Source organism: Setaria viridis, chromosome 4 (assembly GCF_005286985.2).
Source record: "Setaria viridis chromosome 4, Setaria_viridis_v4.0, whole genome shotgun sequence".
NCBI classification, from domain to species: Eukaryota; Viridiplantae; Streptophyta; class Magnoliopsida; order Poales; family Poaceae; genus Setaria; species Setaria viridis.
In genome coordinates this window covers 1,235,462-1,261,302 of record NC_048266.2, presented here as the reverse complement: position 1 = coordinate 1,261,302, position 25,841 = coordinate 1,235,462, and the positions used below count along the sequence as shown (strand labels likewise).

At 42.8% G+C, this 25,841-nt stretch overlaps 3 protein-coding genes across 4 annotated transcripts; 1 reads left to right on the top strand and 2 right to left on the bottom strand.

Moving 5' to 3' along the window:
• Positions 1 to 3,004: 3,004 nt before the first annotated feature.
• LOC117851350 (uncharacterized) lies at positions 3,005 to 5,476 on the bottom strand. Its single transcript, XM_034733150.2, has 4 exons — positions 5,364 to 5,476; positions 5,075 to 5,273; positions 4,182 to 4,339; positions 3,005 to 3,321 (listed from the first exon to the last, which is right to left on the bottom strand). The coding sequence occupies exons 2-4, from the start codon at positions 5,244 to 5,246 to the stop codon at positions 3,214 to 3,216; spliced, it is 438 nt and encodes a 145-aa protein (XP_034589041.1). The 5' UTR covers positions 5,247 to 5,273; positions 5,364 to 5,476; the 3' UTR covers positions 3,005 to 3,213.
• A 489-nt stretch (positions 5,477 to 5,965) lies between these two features.
• Positions 5,966 to 13,192, bottom strand: LOC117853207 (uncharacterized). 2 transcript variants are annotated; one of them, XM_034735586.2, is made up of 16 exons: positions 12,910 to 13,192; positions 12,695 to 12,793; positions 12,518 to 12,609; positions 11,801 to 11,901; positions 11,380 to 11,470; positions 10,982 to 11,040; positions 10,770 to 10,893; positions 10,622 to 10,690; positions 9,997 to 10,049; positions 9,607 to 9,715; positions 8,862 to 9,032; positions 8,614 to 8,772; positions 8,063 to 8,149; positions 7,785 to 7,961; positions 7,155 to 7,345; positions 5,966 to 6,773 (listed from the first exon to the last, which is right to left on the bottom strand). In XM_034735586.2, the coding sequence occupies exons 1-16, from the start codon at positions 13,043 to 13,045 to the stop codon at positions 6,380 to 6,382; spliced, it is 2,112 nt and encodes a 703-aa protein (XP_034591477.1). In that variant the 5' UTR covers positions 13,046 to 13,192; the 3' UTR covers positions 5,966 to 6,379. The 2 variants fall into 2 exon arrangements, with proteins under 2 accessions (XP_034591477.1, XP_034591476.1); XM_034735585.2 differs by having other exon boundaries at positions 8,063 to 8,155; positions 12,910 to 13,191.
• A 1,926-nt stretch (positions 13,193 to 15,118) lies between these two features.
• LOC117852881 (LIMR family protein Os06g0128200) lies at positions 15,119 to 20,132 on the top strand. Its single transcript, XM_034735166.2, has 14 exons — positions 15,119 to 15,797; positions 15,914 to 15,999; positions 16,690 to 16,808; positions 17,014 to 17,124; positions 17,280 to 17,378; positions 17,537 to 17,659; positions 18,106 to 18,168; positions 18,241 to 18,305; positions 18,400 to 18,509; positions 18,591 to 18,705; positions 18,789 to 18,854; positions 19,276 to 19,386; positions 19,492 to 19,558; positions 19,644 to 20,132. Exons 1-14 carry the CDS (start codon positions 15,448 to 15,450, stop codon positions 19,689 to 19,691), a joined length of 1,533 nt encoding a protein of 510 aa, XP_034591057.1. The 5' UTR covers positions 15,119 to 15,447; the 3' UTR covers positions 19,692 to 20,132.
• The last annotated feature ends 5,709 nt before the right edge of the window (positions 20,133 to 25,841 follow it).

The window sequence follows — 25,841 nt, the reverse complement described above, 5'->3', positions numbered from 1 at the left end:
GCACGTTTTTATAAAACGTGTTAGAAGCGTTTTCATATATACCGTGTTAGTTCGTTCAAAAATATATACCGTGTTAGACCTTGTAGAAATGAATTCTTTAAGCGTTGCTATGAAAGATGGAGATATTTTATAAAAACGTTAGATGCATATCTAAAAATATTGATACAATTTTGCAGACACATGTATAAAACGTCTCTAGTGGTGTAGTTACGTAGTACAGTAACGCTTCATTGCGTGTTAAGAGATATAGATACAATTTATAGATACATATACAAAACATGCCAACTAATATAGACGTTTTTTATAACGACGTCTTATTGCGCAGTAATTAGTATAGAGACGATTTAGTAGAGCGTGACTGGTAACATGGTACATGATGTGGCGGGTGATGTGGCGGGTGACATGGCGGGTGACATATTTCATAGTAACACCAAATTGTGTGTTAACAAATGTAGAAACAATATTGTAGATACATTTTTATTACGCGTTTATGGATATAGACACGTTTTACAGTAACACCACATTGTGTATTAAGAAATGTGGAGACGATTTGTAGATACATTTATTTTCGTATGTACTAATATATAATGATTCTTTTATTTGCATTTATAAATTCAATATATCATTTTATTTTCTAATAGGTTAATGATGCCTAAATAAATTATCCATGATATTGCATTGGTAATCAATTCTTTGCTTCACCAAAAAGAAACTGAGTACTTCATTCAAGAACCAACATGTAATTAAAGTACTGTCAACAAGATAATTGCCTTGATAAAGAAACACAGGCAAAGTACAATTATTTCTAAATTTTTTCACGAACAACTAAAACCTACGCTTCATTGCCCATTCTTGCCCCTCTCTCCATCGCAGCTTCACTTGTCCCTTGAAAAGTTACATCACCAGGTTGTTTCAGATTTGAACTTGCAGCTTTCTTCATCTGCAACTTTCAGTTTTTGAGCTTCACTTCTCTCTTGAAAAGTTACATCATCATGTTGTTTCATATTTGAAATTGCAACTTTCTTCATCTGCAACTTTCAGATTTGACCCAGTTTCGCCTCCAACTCAGTATGCTTTATCTTCATCTCCTCTTGGTCCCTTGCATGTTCTATTTCCTGCAGTTTCTTTGACATGTCATCCATTTGTGGTCGAAGCTCGGCAAATAAATTTGGAATATTCTAACAACCATATCAATGATCTGAATATGGTCACAATCAGAACAGCAAAGATTACTAAATTAAAGGGCAAGCTAATTACTGTAACAAGTAGAAAGGCAAAACAGTAAAAGCAAGATTTAATAACTACTAAAGATAAAGGCTATAGGACACAAACATACTAATCCTAGAGCTCAAATGGAAAACATGCCGAAGCATACAAGCTGATGGTTCATCATATCAGTCATGGATGATTGAAACAGTGAGCTCAATAAAATCAATGCTGCCCCGCTACATATGTATAAAAGAAATGATTATCCAATATTATTACTGCTGTATGACAGTGACCCTCCAAACATTCTAAGCTGAGCTTCCTCGATGCAATGCTACTGGTGGCCGATCAAAACAGCAACAAAGACATAAACTAGCTGCTGCTCTCCACCGAAAGAACTGCAGGAATTGTAATACAGGCAGCTACAGAGCTAGGCAATTAATGAGTCCAAGTTCCTATAAACCAATGAGCTGTAGCAGGGGAATTATAAAGCTACTGCAAACCATAGCAATCAGATCCAAATACTCTCACTCTTGTTTTCAGGTACAACGCTGCGAGGGCAACGGTTATCGGGACCGAATAATCAAGTCACTATGCTATTCAAACTAACCTCAACTGTCTATATGCTGATCGATAAGAATGAGCGGAACCAATTCTCAGTTTCCTCTAAAATCTCAGTTTCCTGTAAAATTTGTAGCAATTGGTTTCAAGTACTCTCACTCTTGCTTGGGGCAGCCTTGCATCTAATGTCCTGATAGAAGTAATTATACACACAAACCCTTCCAAGGCAACGGTATATATATAGCAAAACTTCAGACAAACATAGCAGGTACAAACCCATGAGCAATGTGGTTGCATAGCATGAACATCAGGTGAAGAATAGTGTGAAGAAGTTGGGGCAAAAACTTCAATTGAACTACTGCCCGCAGCAAGGATTGATCATGCAAGAACCAGAGCATAATGTTGTGAAATGTCGATCGGCGTAAGAGCGGAATGACTATCATGGACTGAATAATCATATCATGCTGTTTAAGCCAAGCTCAACTATGTAGACGCCAAGCAACAACAGTTAGCAGCACCGATTTTCCGTTTCCTCTAAAATCTCAAACTCACCCGCACAACACAAGTTTGTTCCGGGGGAGAAAACGAAGCAGCAGCTCGTCATGATTGACTAAGGGGCAGACTTGCATCTAATGTCCTGAACTCCTGATAGACGTAATACACACAGCCCACACACATACTACCAAGGCATCGAGATATATATTCAACTAGAGAACAGAATTTCAGACAAACATAGCAGAGCAGGTACCATCTCATGAGCAATGTGGTTGGATAGCATGACCATCACGCAAGGGCGCTTTTCTCAAAGAATAGTGTGACGAATTTGCAGTGACCTTGGGACAAAAACATCTGAACCAACTGTGTGCAACAAGAACCGACCATGAGCAGGCTGTGAGCCTGTGAGCAATAAAGCATGACTACAAGAACATCAGCATGAATAAAATGGTTTCTGACGGGAAATGCGTTTTGTGAAATCCGTAGACCGGACATCATGCAGCAGCCGTGCCTCCCGTTCAAGAACACTCAGTTCATCTGCAGCGTAAGTGCATGCTGCTGGCACATGGTTCACTATAATCATAGCACCGACTACGGTCTCAATGTTTCCACGGACCGACTGAAAATCCTCGTCCATGGACTGACTCATCAGCAAAAGTGCAAAACTATGTACTGGAAAGCGTAAAGGAGGATAGCACTTCAGAACCGTGGCTTGAAAGAGCAGTTGAATTGACAGACAAAATGAGGCACAAACATGCATATCACATTACAAGAAAGCTCAATTATTGGAACCGAGATGCTAATGTCAACAAAGCATGTTGCAAGTATACCATGGACATAAAAAAAAGGATTGGTCTTACACGTCTCCTGGGACAAAGATACAACACAACGAAGTAAATCTTTCTAAGTGCTACTTATCCTCTCAACCTTAGTCCCACAGGAAGCGTATGATCAGAGGGTGTTGATCATCCGCTTCATTTCTGCGGACCTTCTTGGGTCAGGCTCAGCTATGGCCCTCTCAGTCAAGACATGCTTTATCCGGCACATTGATTTCTTCACCTGAAATTATGCAAAAGCAAAAAAAAAATCCCAAGTTCAAGAGCAGATATAGAAAAGGAAATGGAATGGAAGATGAAACACATGCAGGAAATGTACAGTGATGAGAAGAAATGCACATTACATCAACAAGAAAGCCCATGTCAGAGTCTATCCCCACCATAGCAATTTTTTTAGTGTTTTTCAAATGTTTATAATTATTTTTGAATGGATGGGTCACCTTGCACAGGATGCCCATGTTTTCTTTTTCAATTCTGCTGTGCCACACAAAAGAAAAATGATTTCAGATCTGTTTCCATACGCTGGGAGGTGGGAACTAAACATAATGCAACTGATAGTTCATTATGAAGCCGCTGTCTTTTAACACATAAACTTTAGGTATGCGTTATATTGGCTACAGGTTCTGTTGTCAGATACCCCAATTCAAGAACATTCAGTAACACATGAAACACAAACGAACCCACTCAGTTTAGTCAAATGTATTAGATTAATCTGTCAGGACTAATTGGAAAAACAGTGTTTAGTATGATCTGCAGTTGTAAAGCTATACCCACAGTTGACTCGATAATAACTAGCAAGCTCATGAAAGTGAAATCCCAATGTAAACAATAAGCAAACAAAGAAACCAAGAAGACGGCCAGAAAAACAAAATTTCGATTTCAAAAGGGGGGAAAAAATCTTTGATGAGAAAAAAATGCAGTGCCCATAAACATCATCTTACAAAGCATATCATAGTTATTTCATGAAACCAAAGCCCCTTCAACTATTGTTACACATGACATCGACATGAATCTGTGGAAATGAGGGCACAAGTAGTGTAGTTAGTTGCATGAGGAGCTGTGCTATTGGTGTCAGTCAAATACCTTGGAAATACGCTCTGGATTTGGAAAACGCAAGTTCTCTGCATACAGCATCTGTCGCTGAGTCATAAGCATATTCTTTTCCTTCAGAAGAACATACCAAAGCTTCTGAAGATCATCCCAAGATTTTAGACGCAGTTCAGAAGCCTTCCAACTACGACCTACCAATTAATGCAACAAAAAAGGAAACAATATTAAGTTTTGTAGAGTAGTACAGTGTTTACACCATAAAAATGTGCAGAATAAGTGCAAAATACTAAAGTATGGAATGGAAACAATGATATGGAAAGACTCACTTGTCAACAATTACATGTGTAGTAATGCAGTATGAAGGCAAGAAGGTACAACCATTTCAGTATTGCTATTGAAGAAACCCTCTCAGCTACACGCAGATATGCTCATATTTTAAGTGTTACATGTGCACAAGCAACAGCAGCCCATAATTGACTCCAGAGCAAACAAAGCCGGTTTTGGCAACACTATACATAAGCATGGGAACTTCCCCACAAGACATAATCTTCAGGAATGTCTAGTGTTTTATCGAAGGAACAAATAGAAGCACACATACTACCTTAATCCTAACTCGAGATTCAGATATGAAACACAGCCTGAGTATGCAACACTGTTAATTTCTAAAAGAACAACTTAATGGCATATAATTTGCCATAATAATGGATATGCAAATGAGTTTTGGCATATAATTTGGCTAATCTGAACTCGTATCAGGGACAAAATTGCAATCCAACACAATCAATGGGATGGTGTGCTCCACCATCTACCGCTAACCACTACCGATCAACGAAAAAAATCTAGATCTAACCGCAGCGAATCTGCGAGCCGCAACACTGGTCTATAACGAGGCGCAAGCGGCGGGAGGTAGGGGAGGGAATGGATACCGTAGTGGGGAGGGGGCTTGTCCTCCTCGGTGCTCCGCTCGACCTCGAAGAACTCCTCGAGCGGGTTCTGCGCCTTCCTCACCGCTGACGTCGACGCGGCCGCGGCGGACTCGGACGCCGCGGCAGCGGAAGAGAAGAGGCGCCTCCCGAGCGCCCTCGACAGGGACAGCATCGCGGCGGCGGCGGCGGCGGCTGCGTCCTGCCAGCACAACCGATCAGGGAATCCGGACACCGGAAGCGTTCGATTCGAGGAGGGAAGGAGGGGATGAGGGGGAGGCGAGTGAGATACCGGTGGCGGCGGCGGCGAGTGATCGGTGGGAAGGGTTTAGATGCGAGAGGGTTTTCTCTTGGAAATCTACGGGTGTGGGAGTAAGACACTGACCATGTGGACCCACTTCTCTTTCGACATCGCTTCGGTGATCAGGTTACCATTCCTTGCTAGGGAAGCTGGAAATGGAGTGCGACGAATACTAATAACCAAATACTCCCTCCGTTCCAAATTAAATTTGACCAAATTTATACCAAATTTATACAATAAAGTACTAACATTCATGATACCAAATAGATACCATTAGTTTCTTCACTAAATATATTTTCATAGTATATCTATTCGGTGCCATAAACTTTTGTGATCTTCTCTATAATTTGGTCAAAGTTGAGATGTTTTGACTCTCCAAGAAAGTTGGAATGACTTATAATTTGGAACGGAGGGAAGGAGTAATGATCAAACAAATTACATTTGTGTTGGTATTTTTCTTAGTGAATAATTTGGCAGCGTAGCATAAACCCTCAAGTCTCAACAATGCCGTCACATTTAGCACGTCGGTTCTCTCTTTGGAGCCCGTCCAAGCATGATTGGGACGAAAAAATGCCATAATTGTTCCCACCTGGTAAAATAAATCCACGGTCATATCATACCAGGCATCCAGCAACACACTTGTCCAAGCGACAATTTAGAAAACACAGCACACCGTATCTCTTTTACGGGGCAAATCCAATACAAGATTGACCAGAAGAGAAATTAAATTATCTAACTACTCTAACTACAAAATTTTGAAGTACCGAACTCACTGCTATGCCTATTGTAAAGGAATAGGCTTTTGAGTACCACGTTTTACCCGGATGCAGTCAATTTGTACTCTTACAGTGTATTACAACACCCCGGCACTTTTCACCAGCTAAATGTGAACCACTCTTGTGTGAGTCAACTCCCAGGGAAATATTCCCATTTTTAAGTTTACCAAAACCGTGGAGAAGGCAGGATGGCACAGTGATGGCCCTACACCTCGGAAACCAAATCACAGCTCATCCTCTGCCCCTGCCCCTACCACCCCTGCCGCCTCTTCCACGACCACCCCTCCCTCTGGCTCCGCCTCTTCCTCTGCCACGATTTCCACCAAACATATAGAACTCAGCTTTGCCCTGCTTCAACCCCAGGGCTTGTACACCTCTCCTCTTGAAATCATTTGGTCCTTCATCATCGCTAGGCGATTCTTCCTTGTGCCTTCTTCCGCTTCTAGAGATGAACGAGATCTCTCTTGAACCACCAGGTCCATACTTGACCTTTTCAAGTGCTTTGGAGTTCTGTTGCTTTTCCAGAGCAGCTATCCTATCCTCTATGGGCACAGAGTCCTCATTAGATAGGGACGCGCTATTCAGAAATGCTTCAGCGTGCCGTTCATCCTTGACTTCGTATAACCTGAAACATAGAAAGCCATAGTTACATCTTCGATGTACCAGTACAATACAGTGCGCATAAAATGCAACAAAAGAGTCTAGCCCCAGTTTACAAATGCAGTAGGGAGGAAAGAATCACTCAGTTTAAAAATGCAATAGGAAGCCACGAGCCAATCAGCTTAGAAATGCACGAGCTTAAAGCAAGACATATGCTTATACAATAAATAAAGCTTAAATGTGCTATCCTACAGCTTAAAAAGATGGAAAATATGCACCCAGGGTACAACCAAATGGTATAGTTAAGAATAAAAATTGCACCCTGTGCACATCAGTACATATGCACACAAGAAAATCTGAAAACTCTAGGGCACATGCGCAGTTCACCAAAATGATGTAAGCTCACCTTATACGCTTTGAATTATGCATGTCATTGTCACTGTCAGACATTCCTGATGCATCAGATGCACTAGCATCTGATTGTTGCTCATCTTCGCTAACACTCTCAAAATGCTCTTCAATTAGGCGGGGCTCCTTGGTGGCCACTTGAGGATGAAGTGCAAGGTATTCCCTTGATTCTTCATCAATTTGGAAATCCTGCCAAATCAATGGGAGAAGAAATCAATTACCATTGATAATATAGCATTAATTAGCTTACAAACTCATGAATGATTAAAGAGCATAAGTAGAACAAGATTCAAGTTGTAGTGGGCCACCGTATGAAGTTAGACACACAATATGGCTAATGACAGCTGAAACCTCTCCACATTCAGTTCTTATATAAGGTTAAGTGTGGCTAAGGAAACACAACTCCAAGAGGCAGCATAGGTTATCAGAAATGCAAGTAAGAATGAGGACACAGAAGCTTCATACGCTAAAACAAAACAGCTGTATCACCACAAGCATAAAGGGAAGCACGAGATCAGGTAAAAATCAAGGTAAAGGGATGAAATATATATTGGATTTGATTTCATATATTACTGCCAGGCTAAAATTTGCCATACATTACTGACAAAAGCAGCAGTAGAGTTCCCACCTTATTCTCAAACATTTCTTTGAACCGTTCATCTTCCAATAGATCCTTATTCACTTTAAGTCTTCTATCCTTCTTCTTCTTACTTGATTTATCAGCATTCTCTGTATCAGCATTCATTTCGTCTTCAATTATACTGTCGAAAATCTGCCTGTTAACCTTTGGTATCCTGACGACTCGCTGCATGAGAAAAAAGAAAGAAAAACTTTGACGTTCATCAGGGTAGGGTATGGTATGGTATGAAAAGCTTATAATACAAATAAGCAGGTGAGCAAACTTACCGTTATACGAGATTTTTGCTTTTCTTCTATTTTCTTTTTCGTCATCTGTTCTCTAAGTGCCTTATAGTCAACAGGAGCAGCTGCTGCCTGTTGCTGCAAAAAATATAATACTAGTAAATACCATGTCTCAAGTGTCTTTTCTTTAACCCAATCGACTGTACAGAAACGGACTAAAGCCAGTCCATGATGGAGTTCAACTATACAGTTAGATGCCTAACTATGCATGCAGCAGTACTTGAGAGTACAACTTAAGTACAACCACGCAGCTAAATCATCAGATGCATTAATGAGCTTTCCATTCAGGTAATTTCAACCATTAGATCCTGAGTTGTACTCAGCCAGTACTGAACAGAGATTTATATTGCAAAGAATCAACTAGTACATTCACAAAAGAAAATGCCTTCAGGTTACAAATTCAAGCATCTAGTTGACAGCAAACCTACTTCAATTTCCAAGTTAAAGTAGATTACAGCTCAAAGAATATATATCCGTCAAAATGTACATTCTAAAGAAAAGCTCAAAAAAATATGTATATAAAAAACCAGATTTACCTTCTTATATAGTTCATAACGCACGATAAATCCATGTAAATGTACTCTTACAGCATTGGTGCCAATGTATTGAGTCAGATTCAGTCGCTCCATCTCTTCTTTAGTCAGAAACTTGTATTCATCATACACTCTGCTATCTGATTTCTCTTCCATCTCCTCCTATATAAAAGTAACGCAAAGAATGAATTGCTTAGCCAAGGATTACTAAAAACTAACTATCACAAAGCAATTGAAGTAGTCTCACGCACAGTTAGGTTATCAAGATGTGAACACCACTTTGGAGCCGGGCCGAGTGCAGGAATAAAGTGGGCAGGTATCTGGCTATTATCCAGAGCTAATAACACTAAACCACTATTCCGGAAGATGCAGACATCATTGATAGCACCACCATCTGGTTCAATGCTAGTCATGTTATTTCCCTGAAAGAAAGATTGAAGCCATCATCCATCAAAGAACATCAAACCATGAAAATGTGTATCAGAAAGTCATACATCAAACCTGAAACCACAGAAGGAGTATGAAGTTAAGGAACTATAGAGTTCATAATGGATTACGACAGCCCATATAAATATTGATATGTCATTTAAAACAGCATGGCATATTATGATCATAATTCAAAAGGCCATATATTTCTAAACCCACACTATTTGGTTTGCCTAACAAATGCGAGTTCCCAAGTCCAAGAACTGAGTTAAAAGCAAGGGTCAAGCAGGGATCAAAACTACTCAGCATTCTATATTTCTATTTGACACTTGAGATTTCTTTAAGGCTATGACCTTAAAGGCTTCAACCAAATTTCTGCAACATAACAGAAATTTGGTTGAAGCCTTTAAGGACATAGCCTTAAAGACATGTCGAGCAAACAAACATCCAGCGGCACATCAAATATCTGCAAAGTCTTAGTTTGCTTCAAACTCATATCAACACTGATATGGTTGTGTGATCACACCATGAAATAAAGAATATAGAAGTTTCGGGAAAGAAAGAACTCACTGTATTAGGATCCCAAACTCTCACTATGTGCTTATCAGCGGTGATAAGTTTAGGTTCAGTAGAATTAAGTGTCTGGTGCCACTTGATATTTAATATTGGACTACCGTACCTGTAATAGAAAAATAACATTAATGACATGGTCCGCAAAAGGTACAATATAACTCAAGTGTGGCAGTTATATAATAGAACTGAAAAAAAAAATGGGTGGAATGCAGCCAGAATGATATGATATGGGAAAGGGACAATCAGTAAAGGTACGACCCCATTTGTACTGAACAAATATAGTAGGAAGTCTCCATCTAGTGAGATGAAATTCCAATGAAAATAGTCTAATTGACTATTGATAATGAGCTGGAAACCCGTCTTCACATGAAGAAATACAGAACTTACATGTGATCCTTAACTCGCAGAGGAGAAGACATGCGTAGATCATATATTGATATCTGCAGAAAATCCCAAATTTGTTTTAAGTGTATTGCATAAAAATCATAATTTTAAAAGACTTGGTTGCATGAAGATATAAAGAGACAAATATTTTGGTTCTATATATAAAAAGGTCTCAAAACACCATTAGATTAGCCAACTGCATATTGTTGTGATACAAAACAGCCAAACTCAATAAATATTGAAATATGCCAAACTCAACAAAACAGCCAAATTTTTTTCATATTGTTAGACTAATTGTTGGTCAAAGATTACGAATTTGAATATTGAAATATGTGCGCGCCTTATATTTTGGGATGGATGGAGTAGCCACCACAGATAGTTACAGAATAGAAGAAATGTTATTTACATAAATTCAGAGCAGGAAACAAACATAGATGAAGTGAAACCACATAAACCATTCCAAGGACAGAGATACTGTAAAATTTGCTATGCATATTGCAAAACACCAACATTTCTTAGCTATACAGGAGGTAGTGAATATAATAAAAACTGCAAACTTGATACTCAGTGAAAATAACTAGGCCGAGAAATGAAATCAAACGAGAAATCAGGTAACAACAAACCATACCTTTCCCGTGCTGCTCCCTACTGCCATAAGGTATCCTTGATCTTCGTCAAACTGCAAAGATGTGACCTCCTGCAGTTTCAAATGTGAGACCCAGTTGCAAAAAGTAAAACATCAGTGTATGAGTCTCTATTGAAGAAAAACATGATACCTGATCATAATCTTCAGAAGAAACAGCTGGAATATTAATCCTGCCAACAGAAGACTTTTTCCTCATATCAAAGCACTCAACTGCACCATCCTCACCACCACAAGCGACAAGCCCATGGACCATACTGTGAGCACCGCAAGAAAATCAAGAAGTTAACAATACTTGATATTAATATCACCTGCGAGACATGTAAGTTAATAAAGAATGACTACCTTCGTGTAACCGCATTTATTGCTGGTGATTGGGAGGAAAGAGAAGCAAGGAATCGTCCCTGCAAGAAGTGCATTTAAAAATGTGCAAATAAATATTTTATCTAGAAAGACTGAAAGCGAATAGCAAGAACGAAAAAGGCATCATTCTGGTTTTGTGTCCTATTTAAACCAACAGAAGGACTGTGTATTTAGTGCAGGCACAACCAGAATTAATATCACCAATATCAAATAGAATGTATGTTAGGTGGAACTCCATTCAAAATAATCTGCTTAAGTTTATGAGAATCCTGATTCTGTATTAGGTGTCAAATAAAATTATAAATATGATATTTTGCTGAGTCACTAAAGATAAACAAATTACTCAAATGTATATGACTAACTAAGTAATGAAAGTAGACCTGCTCTAAGTTGATTCTGTACAGATCTGGTGATGAAGCAGCGCATAGCAAGTCGCACGACCAGCAATCGTAGGCCATGCCCCTTCCCATTCTGTCAACGAAATCATTATAGACATTCGAAATATGTGAGATTGATATTTGGAAGAGGTATGTCTATAAATTTTTTTATTGATTCCCTAGTATTAGATGTTATCATCAAATAACAGACTTCTCTGTTTAGACGAAGATTATGAGAACAAATACACTATGTATTAACTTAATACAGAATGACTTTTAATGCCAAAATAATTAATAGTTTCCTAAAGATACCCAGGTAGGTGACAAGTACATGTTACTACTGCACAGAGTGTGGAACTAGATGAGAAATGCATAGATAAGACCAAGTCATATGATATAAAAGTATGTTTGCACTCATGCTAACCTTGGAATTCTCAAGCTATAATGGCTTCCATATTTTGCGTGCAGATTTACAGAACGATCAGCACACAAAAACGCAAGTTTAGAATAGTCATCACCAAGGATCTGAAGAAAGAAACAACCAAACTTGTTAGGGAACAAATGTGGGCATCCATAAGCATATTAGGATATTTCGAGCAGCTTTTTTCCTGTGTTTAATGCATCAATTAGTAACCCGCTACACATTCCATGAAGAAACAGTAACAATTTTAACTAACTATGTAATATATATTATATAATGTTAACTTCCTTGGCACAAGATAAACAGCCCATCTTTCTCCTTTGTCACCCCTCAAAGTCACTTCTACTATTTATAGGGAAATCGAAAAAACACTACTATATAGAATTCCATAGTGTCAGGTGCAGAAAAAGAATGTGGTATGACACAGAACATGTAGGGGGTGTATATGTCGATGAAGTTACTGTGAAATGGAATGTTAGTTAAGTACAGAGGAATGCTGCGGTCAAAAGGTAAATAATTGAGTGGCCAGAATAAGTCGAGCATCAATATAAAATGAACAGAGACGAACCTCACAGAAATCAATTAACTATTAAAGCAGCCAACTACTCAATGATGGTGACTACTCGACCATGAATCAACATACAAGCCTGTGAATTCTGGAATGGAATATGGCAAGGCATTGTTCAATATTACAAAATAAATGTGCTTCACTAGGACTACCTGGAAATCTATGATTTCTGAAATCAAGTGCCTCTCAAACTTCATAGACAATTCCTTCAACTCATAGACTTTAACTTGTGGCGGGTAGATGCCTAGCATATAAGCAAGAGAAATAAGTATGCCACATTGCCTATTATGAATAAATTAAGCTAAACATAGCCATTAAGCTAGACACACCTGAGGCGATCACGTACTGGTCATCAGGGGTGAGCTTGATCTTGGTGGTGGCGGTCTCGAACCTCAGGTCATGGATCAAATCCAACCTCCGCTGATACTCTACACCCAAACAACGAAAACAAGAGGCGCGATGAATCAACAGCGACCGCAAAACTTCCCGCACTAATCCCACAACAATGGAGAAGATTCGCGGCGGGGTGGTGCGGGAGAGGCACCTTCGTCCTTGCGGAGGGCGCGCTTCTTCTTGGCGAGTACCCAGGGGGCGACGTAGCGGTTGCCGGTGAGCGAGTAGAGCTTGACCCCGTTGATGGAGGTGGACTTGAGCGTCCCCGCGCCATGGTTCGCCGCCATACTCAAAGCGGCCGCCGGAGCCCTATCCCGCGCTCCTCGTAATCGTCGTCGACGGCGCCGGCGAGGTGGCGGGCGCCGCTGCTAGGGTTTAAGGAATTTGGAGGGAGAGGAGAGGACAGAGTCGGCGGCTGTCGCTGGTGGTGCCCGCGCAGGCAATAGCCCTTGTTCAACGGAAAGGTTTCGCAGCCGTTGGATCTCGCTTTTGCAGCCGTTGGATGATCTGAAGTGGTTGACCTTCGTGGGCTTGATGCTGCTAGTTAGTGCTATTATGGTCGTGGGCTACTCGTCCTCGGCCCATGAGTTCGGTGAGATGGGCCTGCCATTACATTCTTTTCTACTTCTCTGCTGAAAGCATTCGGCGGCCTCTCTGATCTCCACTCGAGCCGCTTGTATGCCGTGACTGTGTTCAATGCATGCTTTGCATAGGCTCGTGACTGGCCGGCCGGCGACCGCCATGCACGCCGGCCTCTCAGCTCAAGCTCTGTGCAGCAAGTCATCACTATCACAGCTAAGCTCACAGCCAAAGAGTCACAGTAGGCTGAACAGGGAAAGCAACTCCGGGAGCGTTTGGAACCGCGTTCTCCGTGGCGGCGTTCAACGAAATCGAAGAATCGCACCGAACGGCGCGCGGCGGCCGGGGCTTCAATCCCGCGGCGGGATTGGAACTGCGGGCCGCGAAAACGCGACCGCGGAAAAATCGCCGCCGTACCAGACCGCACGGCTGCGATACGCGCTGCCCGCAACCGCGGAAACAAACACGGCCTCTGAACCTTGCGTGGCTGCATTGCCCAGTGCAGAGAACACTGCACATTTTGTCATAGATTCATCTGAACCTTGCAACGCTTTTTCAGACATGTTTGTTTGAGCTTCTCGATAGCTTATCAGCATGAAAAGAAAGAGCTTCCCGATAACTTATCAGCGTGAAAAAGTAAGAAACTCAAACAAAACAGTAAATTTCTCGTGTAGTTTCTGAAAAGTCAGAAGTTTAGAAAAGCTGAATTTACATGGGAAACTAAAAAACTTAATTTTTCGAGCTTTTCGTAACTTTTTTTGTGCGCCAAAAAGCTAAACACATCTTGTAAAAGTTAATGTTATAGTGTTAGCTTTTCATGAAAAATGCCAACTGCAGCTTCCCATAAAAGCTCAAAATTTTTTGAGCTTTAGTACTTCTCCGTCGGTGAGTTCGATGTCGTCGTCGACGACAAGCAAACCGGCGCTCCCGTCAGTTCTTGTCCATCCACCTGCAACTCGCGTTTCGGCCAAGCAGAAGCTAGTGCAGTATGGCTAGTAGGTCAGCATTTTACGTTGTTCGCTATCTTTAGTTCCGGAAAAAGTAAAAAAAACATCTGTGCTTAACTTGGAAGAGAGGTATTGATCTGCGAGGGGGTAAAGAACCTAGGAGAAAAACGGAGGCATGGTCGGTGCAGGGTCAGTATTCTTCGAGTTGTCTGACAGATGCAACAGTCTAAAACCAAAGACTGCAGTTTTTATCTACCACACGCACTTTAGCACTTAAAACCCGCAGGGCCGCAGCCCATGATTGTGCGTTTCCATGTTCTGAAACTGACAAGGAAAACAGGACATTCCCGCATTGGGATGATTGTTTATGCTATCTCCTAATGGCCCCAGGCCGTGGATGTGGTTTACAAGGGATGACAATTGCAGCAGCTAGCTGTTGGCAGCTGCTCTGATAAAAACTATTTTCTCCGTTAGCAGCAGCCACCGGCTGGGACGTGTTGCCTGGATGCAGGATGCTAATGTAATTCCTGATGCCTGATTTAAGTAAAGGATAAGAAGGATTCACCTGACAAAACAAAAATCTCCAAGACTTAAACTGAAAGCAACGCGGTCACCTGCCATCACCAACCGCTGGACGTCCCCAAAGTCGCAATCAGAGCTTGAAACATGCCAACTCCTCGGACCCTTGCACCGCTGTACCCAGGCAGTAACCACCCGCCCGTGTCGCCTCGCCTGACTTTGGCCGCCGCCCCCAAAGAAAAGACACGGCCCGGCCAGGCGAAATCCACCCGAAAACGCCCCAAAACGCCGCGCTCCTTCCTAACCCCAATCCGCGAAACCCCAACTGCACCAAACCGCCCGAGCCAGCCGGCCGTCCGCCTCGGCCGCACGCTGCTCGCCAGCCTAGCCCACGCTGCCCCCCTCTCCTCTCCCCCAGTCCCTTTCCCCTTCGGCGTCGTCGTCAACCCACCGCACCCCCACCCGCCGCTCGGCCTCAGCTCCGTCCTTCTCGCCTCCACCCTCCGGCGCTGCCCAGATCCCGCTCGCCGGTGGTGGGCCCCCCCGCCGCTGGCGCCGGAGCAAGGGGGAACCCGAACCGAACCCTAGGAGGGAGGGAGTGACAAGTTAGTGAGCGCGCCGAGATCCGGCGGCGGCGGGCGGCGATGGGGGACTTCAACCTCGCCCTGGTGATCGTGGCGGTGGTGGTCAGCGTGCTCGTGCTGCTCGTCAGCGTCTACCTGCTCGTCAACTACCAGCACCCCGACGACGCCAACCAGGCCTACTTCCCCAAGCTCGTCGTCGTGTTCGGCCTCACCGTTGCCGTCCTCTCCATCCTCATGCTCCCCGCCGACGTCGCCAACCGGCAGGCCTGCCGGAAGGCAGTCTACAACGGCGCCTGCAACCTCACGCTCCCCATGCGGACGCTCTGGCTCGTCGTCTACATCGTCGACGCCGTGCTCGTCTTCCTCGTCATACCCTTCGCCATGTTCTACTACGAGGGCGACCAGGACAAGTACTGACTGCATAATCCCTTCTCTTCATTCGAAAATGGGTTTTCTTCCCCTTCTTTTTTTTTTTTTTGAAAAGATGAAGTTTTCCGCTGATTGGATCCGCCTTGCTGGTCTGCAGGTCCGTGGGGAAGAGGCTCAAGACCGCGCTCATCTGGGTTGTCGCTTCCGCGGTGGTTTGCGGCCTCGTCCTCGGCATCCTATACGGTGCGTGCGGATCAATCCAAGCTTCCCCATTTCTCTCTCACCCAAGAATGCCCTTCTGAATTCTCAGATTTCGAATGGTGTTTTAGTTCAGTTCAAAAAATGTGGCATCTTTTGCCTGAATCTTGAGGTGGATTTCAGTGTTCCCTTGCGTTTGGGTTTGAATTGGAGTGAAAGCTTCGATCTATCATCGGTTTTCTTCATTAGTAATCAGAGTTGTCGTTCTCATACTGCTTAGATCTGGAATTGAGTTCGTCTTGTTGCTGCCTCGTTGGGCTGATTCTTCCTATGCTTTGTCAGCTTAGTTTAGAACTATGCATATTTTTACTGTACTCTACTATGTTGTTGAAATTGGATAGGCATTCCTTTACACGTGGATTCTTTTTTAGTTTAGGCCACAAAAGATTAGCTTGTCTTGTCTGGTTTTCCAGTTATATGACTATGGGATAATCTATACGACTTTGTTACATACCAAAATTACGTAAGAGGGAGATGCCTTGATGAAAACCTCACCTTTTGTACACTTCCTAATGCGCGAATTACAGATTGCTAACAGCATGGGATGGTTATGGCTAAACATTTTTATGAGATCATCAGATATCAAAATTTTAAGTTCCAACAATGTCAGATATTTTTAGTCTGTTAGGTTGTGTACCTTAATAGGCTGATCCCATTTGCATTTTGTTGCTTCAGGACTTGTGGGTAAAGTGGACTTCACTGTCAGGCACCTATCTTCATCAGTTGAGACATTTCCAAATTCATTTTCTGGATTCTCAAGCGGTCAGCCTTGCATCAGTTCATTGCCTCGTCAGGTTAGTATTTGATGGAATCACCCTTCTTGCTGATGACTTATAGTCTGTTTCTTTTCTCTATCTTCTATTTTTGGCTAAATGAGCACTATTCTCTGACTGCAACTATTTGCTAGCATTCATAGTTCTCCAGTTTATCTGACTATTAGGCCTACAGATTTGGTGACTAGTTGCAACTTACCTTACCTCTCCTGTCTTGTCTTTTCAGTGTGCGGCTTCTACGGCATCGGCTAACTCTTTGACAACTTGGACAATGCGTGCTACCTTCCCTGAATATGTCGTTGCTCTTACGACTATTGTTGGATCTGTGCTTTTCACCGTGAGTTTATTTCAAAACTTGTCATTTCTTTAGACATTGCGAACTGTATGTGAAATAAGAGCCTTGTTCATCCAACATTTGTACTGCTGCAGTCATGCTGTCAGTTTTTTGCAATTTTGCCTTCCGTTTTGCTAACTATATTGTTTGCTTGGTAGATATTTGGTGGTGTTGGCATTGCTTGCCTTCCATTGGGACTTATATTCTCATTTGTCCGGCGTCCAAAAGCTGTCATCACACGCTCACAATATATAAAGGTGCGAGCACATTCTTATGTACAATATTTTGGTCATAAAGGATGTTTGCCTCCACTTGTTACTGAATTTTTCTGTTGCTTGTGATTATTTGGACATCATTATATCCTTGAGGTTAAACATGTGCTTTTGTTCAAAAAGGTTAAATATGTGCCCTGCAGGAAGCAACTGAATTGGGAAAGAAGGCCAGGGAGTTGAAGAAAGCGGCTGAAGCCCTTCACCAAGAAGAGAGAAGCGGGAACAAGGGCAGGAAATGGCGCAAAAACGTGAAGGCTGTTGAGAAGGTATGCATTCCACCTTTAGCCTTTTTCAGAGTCGTGCTAAAAAGTAAGAGCAGGAGATCCGCTACCTAGCAATTTATTTGGTGACGGTCCAACTTAAGTTCTTGAGGGCTTCTGCCCCCCATCTAGCTATTGGAAACTTTGCAGTTTGCAGTTCTCTTAGTTTCATGTCTATTCATAACCGGAATAAAGAAGATATCAATTCCAAATATTTGGCTTAGAAGAAAAGTTAAGAATTTTGACATGTATTTATAGAAGTCATTGAATTTTTGGGTTTTGATGGTTAAATCGTTCCCCATTGAGCTGGTGTCCATATGCATTCCTCGTAATGTTTGTGCAGTGTTCATGTGGAGTACTATCAGTCCCTGATTATTGTAGTAGACTTATTCTCAATGTTCTGTCATTCTTGTAGCAACACTAACTGCTAAGTTCGCTCTTTTGAACATCAGGAGTTATTACTTCTGGAAGATGACATGAAGGCTCTGGAAGAGATGTATCCTCAAGGAGAACAGGTGACACAATATAAATTCTCATGTCATAGGTTTTACGTGTAAGGTTTCTCCTTAACACCTGTTCTGGCACAGGCTGAGGCTACTTGGGCATTCACAGTCCTTGGGTACATTGGAAAACTTATATTTGGTGTTGTTGGGTGAGTGTAATTTTTCTGTCCTGTACTTCTACTTCTCTCATTTTCAAGTCCACTTTCCCAAGTGATTTCTTCTGAGATGGTGTTATGCGTGCAGGTTAATCATATCAATAGCCTGGGTTGCACATATCATCATATACTTGTTGATTGATCCTCCTCTATCCTCATTCCTGAATGAAGTCTTCATAAAGTTGGATGGTGTTTGGGGTATCTTCTGATCTTTTGCATTCTTGTAAACTTATGCTATTGAGGAGAATAGTCCGGTCATTCTTCTGATTTATGTACCAGGTCTGCTTGGGACTGCCGCCTTTGCATTCTTCTGCTTCTATCTCCTTATTGCAGTGATTGCTGGGGAGATGATGCTTGGCTTGAAACTAGTTTTCATCACCATTCACCCGATGAAGTAACTAACTCATTCTGTAGCATACTTTTTTTCTGCAGTTTTGCTTATTGGATCTTGTTAACAAACCAATCAATTTATTTCAGATGGGGAGGCACTTTAATGAACTCTTTCCTGTTTAATGTTGGACTCATTCTACTTTGCTCCATCAGGTATGCCATCAATGCCATCTTTGAGGCACACATGTTCTGTTGTATCTTAAAAGTTATTATGCAGTGTCAATGATAGTTATTGCATTTCCTGTAGCATGCCCTTTGTGTATGGTTGTTTTTTGAATTTCCATAATATGTAAAGAACATAATAGTCAGCGATAGTGCAATGCTCATAATCTACCATGGTGAATGGACCTAGCTTGGGTTTTCCTATGTTCTTGCTTTGTTACCGAAGATGAAAATGGCGACTACATGAGCATGAATTTTGTTGATTTAATCGGTTTATTTCCTCATGTAAAAAAAGGTCATAACCCCTCCATGAGTATTGATTGCCTATATTCTATTTCAGTTAGCGCTGTTTTTCATGATATAGAAATCCTTTTCATTTAGATATCATATTTTTCTGCTGTTCTTTGTGCAGTGTGATTCAGTTCTGTGCCACGGCTTTTGCCTACTATGCACAAGCAACTGCAGCTCAGGAGATCTTCGGCCACACATTGCAATCTCTTCGTGGAATTAAGTACCTTTACAAGTAAGTCCTGGCAAAACTGAAGACATGAAATTTGTTGCTTTTGTGCATTGCTCTTGTGTACATTAAATTTTGAATGCATTCTGATTTTTAACCAAATGTATACAGGTACAACGTTTTCCAGTATGGCTTTGTTGCTCTTGCCATACTCACGCTCTTCTACTATGCGATATTCGTGAGTCTCTCTTCTCAAGTTTTTAGTTATTCACATTAAAATCTATTGGGGGAAAATGCTGACTGTTATTTCCAACACTTGTTAGGGATGGCGAAAGAGGAAACCGACAGGAAGGTTCCAGCTCTCAAATTGATTTGTTGCCTTGCCCTGTAAGTGAAGCTTGACGGACTCAACATCATATTTGTTCAGTTAGCGTTGTATATGATCAACCAAACCAAACCATCTTCTCGAAGAGCCAAGGAACTGCGGCCGGTGTAGATTATGAACTATGAGACCTCTGAAGGTGGGAATGGGGGAGCTGTTGGTTACCACGGACATGGATGTTAAAAGTAGAACCCAGTTGATTTTGCAGTGTACACATTTCTTGTATCGGCTCTTCTTTTACGTCTGTGTATTATTGATGTTATTCTTGAGAGATGTTTGGTGTGATTGGGTACCATGCAGTTCCTGTTGTTCCTTTTCTTGGCTGTGTCTGGAGTTATTTTAGGTCAGTCCATTGCTTTATATGTATCATACTGTGATTACAGCACGAGGCTCTAGGTTGTATTAACGATGTCTATGCTTGTCTGTGTCACTGTCTGGGATCCCAGCTTGCTGTCTGTGTCACTTTCTACCAAGCAAACATGCGGCGGCCAAGAATTGCCTGAATTTCTTGCCAGTGCAATTTTGCGTTCAGTGTTCACTCAGCAATTTGAAGGCCGTTGTTGACTGAATCTTTGAGCACTTCTCCGTCGATCCAAAACAAAACAAAAGAAAAAACAACTGAAAAGTTCAGACCAACATGTCCAATGTAAAGCTCAGGTAACGAACGGGTTCCGAGAATCTGCTGCGCGAGTGCCCAAAACTTTGAAGTCATCAGTCGCCAAAGTTTCACGTCATGAACAGCTGCGGAATTCAGACTTCAGAACAATAGAGAAATGAACAGCTGCGGAATTCAGACTTGAGAGCAATAGAAAAAACAAAGCAAATGACGTCATTGTAATATTCCGATTGAAAGTAATCTGATGGCATGTCCTTGCTCCTGGAACTTTTCACGTGGAAAACTAATTGGTATACGTTTAGTACAGAAGAAATGAGCAGAGCATGTGTTGTTCTCTGAACTCTCCGATGACCTCTTCACCATCTTAAATCTCCGATGACCTTTTCACTATCTTAGAATGTCAACGAACCAGCCAATCATAGTACTACGTTCATGGTCCAGACAATATCGTCGTTGGCGTCCTGCGGCGCCGGCGAGGATTTGTCACTTCCGGCCATGGCTGTCGCGCCGATGAGAGCCCTGGCATAAACAGAGGAGTAGCCTTGGAGGCTATTGACTATTGACATCATGAGGGCGGCGGGAGGGAAAGTGTTAGGATCTGAAGTGTAACTCTCATCGAGAGGATGGTATTAGGAAGAGTTAGGGTAATTTTTTGGATTTTCTTTCTACAATACCATGTCCAACCAAGAGTTGAGAATACATATGTATAGCTGGCCTAGTAGCCAAGCATCAAGGCATATGCTAGTCTAAGATGCCTTTGATGCTGTCCTATCTAGTCTAAGATGCCTATGATTGTCCTACCCTAAAAGTAGTCAACAAAGTGGTGCTGCAGCAAGCATATGCTGCAGCCCCACTGTCCTCCATGTCCTTCAGTCAATCAGTACAGCAGATGACGAGCAGCAGGACTAGGACCAGCAGCACATATGCCTTGATGCTGTCCTATCTAGTCTAAGATGCCTAGGACTGTCCTAACCTAAAAGTAGTCAACAAAGTGGTGATGCAGCAAGCATATGCTGCAGCCCCACTATCCTCCATGTCCTCCAATCAATCAGTATAGCAGCTGACCAGCAGCAGGACTAGGACCAGCAGCACAGCAGCTGCAGCCCCACTACTAGGACCAGCAGCAAGACTTATCCAGCAGAAAGCACTCTCTTTTCACGACGGCGGGGAACTGATGGGACGGATCCCATGTCCCAACCACCCAACCACCCTGGTCTCCGACATCCGGTGGCCACCGGTCAACAACACCCGTCGGAACTTGGGGCAGCTCCAGCGTACGGTGGTCGAGCACAGGTCACACCTCACACGACGACGGTGCGGCTGAGCAGCGCGACGACCACTCGCCCTCGATCCCCGCAGAGATCCCTTACCGTATTGCCTGGCCACCGCCGCCGCCCCGGCGGAGAAAGGGACGAGAGAGGAGGGCGCGGAGCATGGAGCAGGCGGAGGAGGAAGGTTGGGAGGAGCATGAGTACGGCCACGACGACGAGATGGTGCGACTGGGCAATCCGAATGTGTCACCGCGCGCAGCTTGCCAGCCAGTCTATCTCGGCGGCGGCGGCCGGGAAAGAGAGATCCGCGTGCCCGCGTCGCCGTTGTGACTTGTGAGAGAAGAGAACTGAACTACAGAAGGGACCATTTTGTAAATATAGGGCCGCAAATAGGGGTTTTATATAAATAAGTGGATCGCGATTAATAGTCGCGATCCGATTTAGGGGAATTTATATAAATATTTGGATCTCAGTTACGAGGGGCTAATTTGCAAATTTTGTAACCGCCGTCCATTCTCCCCTCCCCTTCGGGCGCCGGCGGCGGGCGCCAGCGTCTACAGCAAGCCCGCAGGAGCTATACTGCTTCTGCCACACCTCTTCCTGCTCCGGATGGATAATCAGTTCGGCGTGAAGGGCTCCAGGTACGTATTCGCCGTCGTCGGCAGAGGATGGCAGCCGGTGGCAACGACAGGAGGCGGCGGCGGTAGCCGGCATCCGAGGAGTAGAGGGCGGATACGATCTGGTAACGCCCGCCTCCTCCCCTTGCCATCGATGCCGTCCTATTTGGTTCTTTCCACATGTTCAGTCATCCAGTGATTGAATTTGGTCCTCCCTTTTCACCCCTGAATTCTCAGTTTCCTCTAAAATCTCAATTCACACGCACAACACAGGTTTGTCCGGTGAGCAAATGCCTGCTCGATCAACATATATGGTTGGCTAAGGGGCAGAGTTTTGCATCTCATGTCTTGATGTTAAGTGAGACGTATAAGTGCACAACACACAGACGATAAGGCACAGGGATGAATATATATTGAGCCACAGACCAACTTTCAGACAAACGTAGCAGGTACCCCTGATTCTTGAGTGGTACAAACTCATGAGCAATGTGATTACACCTCGTGACCGTGAAGTAAGAAGTGTGAAGAAGTACGGACCAATACGTCAACTGAACCAACAATGTGGCAAGCAAGGACCATGCATGCTAAATTAGATGGTACATTTGACGAGCAACTTAGGTGTGAGCAATGCAACTAGCATGACCATTTCGTAACATAAGCATGAACAAAAATGCCAGATCATATACTGCTGGCTGCTGCAATTCAAGAGAAGAATGGCGTGGAAGAGGACGTTTGCATGGAGGAGCGGTGTCTGGTGCAGTGCGTGCATGCAGTGGTGCGTCGAGCCGTCGACGCGGCGGCAGGCAGGCAGGTCGTCGGTGTAGAACGCTTCGACGGTAGAGAGATGCGCCATGTGATAGAAATGTGACTAACGCTCACGGGAATGTGCCTAACACACTGCGGCATTGGCATTGGCATATAATTTGAGTTAACACGCTGTCCTCGTACTGCCATGTCTCACATTAACACGGATACATTTCAGTCCAGAACAAAGCAAGCCACGGGTCAAGTTTAAATTGCCATTAGCTTGCTATTTTAGACTAATTTTACAAGGGGGTTTGGCACACTTGAATAGTTGAATCTACATTTTTTGAGGTGTCACTTAATCTACGTGAAGGGTGAACTGTTGTCTCAGCTCATCCATGATGCACGTATTACCATGCAATACATGGAGACGCCATGAAGGTTCTCAATGCATAAAGTCACCTCGTTCATGAATGTACAAGGATTGGGATAATGAAAATCGGCAACTCGTATTGCCAGTTTCCTCTAAACTCTCAAGTCATATGCATATCTAAGTGTTTTTTTGAGTGAATGAAATAATATGTAAAAGAACTGGCCTAGGCCCTAAGGGCAAGCTGCATCTCATTTCCTAATAGAAATAATACATGCAAATTATTTCTGTGAAGTCATGGGGATATATAACGTACGAGGCAAAGAGGAGGATGTGATTCATGAAGGGTGTGGTTCATTTGCATGACTAAAAGGCAAGAAGAGCATGCTGTGAGCAATGCAAAGCCATACACACGCATATCAGCTAGAGCCAGAGTAAGCCTAGATTAGCATAATACACTTTATGATTCACAATAGAATATTAGTGGGCGAAAAACAAATGATGTATATATGAAAACAACAAAAAATTTGTGTAAAACATGTACTCTGAATATAGAGCGCGGTAGCTTAATTCTATTATTACAAGTCTTCTTTAGATTGTTCCTTATCCAAGGCATGGAATCAGTTTGCCTTCAGCTCTTTTACAGCATAGAAAACAAATGATAAATGCTCTCCTTCCACACCCAGACCTTAAGAAGGTTCGTAGGAAGAGAGAAAACCCGATCAAGTTCTCAGAGGCGAGCACATGAGCCTGTCCGACCGCATTCACATACCCTTAGATCTTTTATTTCAGGCGTTTCCAGCAAACTCGTTTTTCAGATGTTAATTTGTCACTTACAGTTAGCTCCAATTTCAGGCACTATGTTAGCAAAATCATCTCACACGTCTTAAGCCCTGTTTGGAACCTCCGGACTAAAAATTAGTTCGATGTTTGGATGCCAATTAGGATAACTAAATATGAGCTAATTGCAAAACTAATTGCATAAGTCAGCTGATTTATGAGTAGAATCCATTAATTCTAATTAGATCATAATTAGTCCATGTTTACTATAGTACAACATGAGCTAATCATAGACTAATTAGGATCAATGGATTCTACTCATTAATTAGCCCTGACTTATGCAATTAGTTTTACAATTAGTTCATGTTTAGTTGTCCTAAGTGGCATCAAAACATCGAACTAATTTTTAATCGAGGGGGCCGTTAAGGCATTAAGGAACAAAGTTGTTTCAAAGAGCTTCTTTTTGTGGGGCCGGGGGGAATCTTAGAATGTAAGCTATGTTCAGAACGTTGCAAGTCAGCAACTAGGAATATGCTAGACACGTCTTGACTAGCACTCCAGAGTCCAGACAGGAAACCAAATATGTACCAAGCTCAATAACTCATCTCTACCAGCCTTGCAGCTGATGTGGTTGGCTACAAGCCGAAAAATGGCCGCTGGACCTGGATGTCCTCCTGACTCTCCGTCCATTATCGTATTATTGTTCTGCAAGTTGAATGGCGACACAGACAGAGTCTGGCATGAGCGTATGATCATTTCCGAATCCAACGAAGACACTGAAGGCGACTGAAATATTGTGTTTGTCAGATGAATCAACTGAGGATGCAGGTGGTTACGGCGAGTACGTGGCAGTCGCCGTGATGGCATGATCGCTCGCCAGCACGCAAGCTCGAGGGTGAACCCGCATCTCATGCGTGATCTGCCCCCGTCGGCGACGTCCAAGAGCAGAAAGGCGTTTAAGTTGCCGCATGAAAAGATGCAGACGAGATCGGACATTTTTGGCCGAATCACACGTCCAAGTAGTGAACTGCACACTACACAGATTAGGGACCAAATCTTTAGTTGAACCAGCACAGCAAGGACGATGCTGCATTTCTGTACTGTCACAAGCACGATTATTTGGCATGGTGTGCCGTGGGCCGTGCTATCAGGCTGGCACCACACAAACACGACGTGGGCAGCATGCTAAGTTGCTAACTAGGCATGATATACATTTTTGGCATGAGGTGGTATGAAGAGACCTATATTAGTATAATATTATGTCTTTGCAGGTTAAACATGAAGTTGACAGAAGATAAACGCTACTAAAAAAGTATTTTTAGGTTTAAGTAAAAACATATGCGTAGGAGCGGACTCGAGACCCACTCCTGCTTTTAGCAGCTACAAGTAGAGCATTTGTAGGAGCAGATCTCAAGACACCCCCTAAAAATAAATTTCTAGGTATGGGTCATGGCATCACACGCACCTAGAAGGTGATACCATGACCCACTCCTAGAAATCAATTTTTTAAAAAAATATTTGAAAACATAAAAAAAAATCCATCCAACACGACATCCCCTACTGCTACAAGTACAATTTTTGGATGAAATATGCACAACTTGCGTTTACTAGGGTTCGAATCGCTTATTAACTCAGGCCTTGCATGTTTCCTCCTTTCCAACACACCACACATTTACACATGGCTCTACGAGGTACGTTATTCTTTTGTATTAATTAACTCTGAAAGGAATTTCTAAGGAGG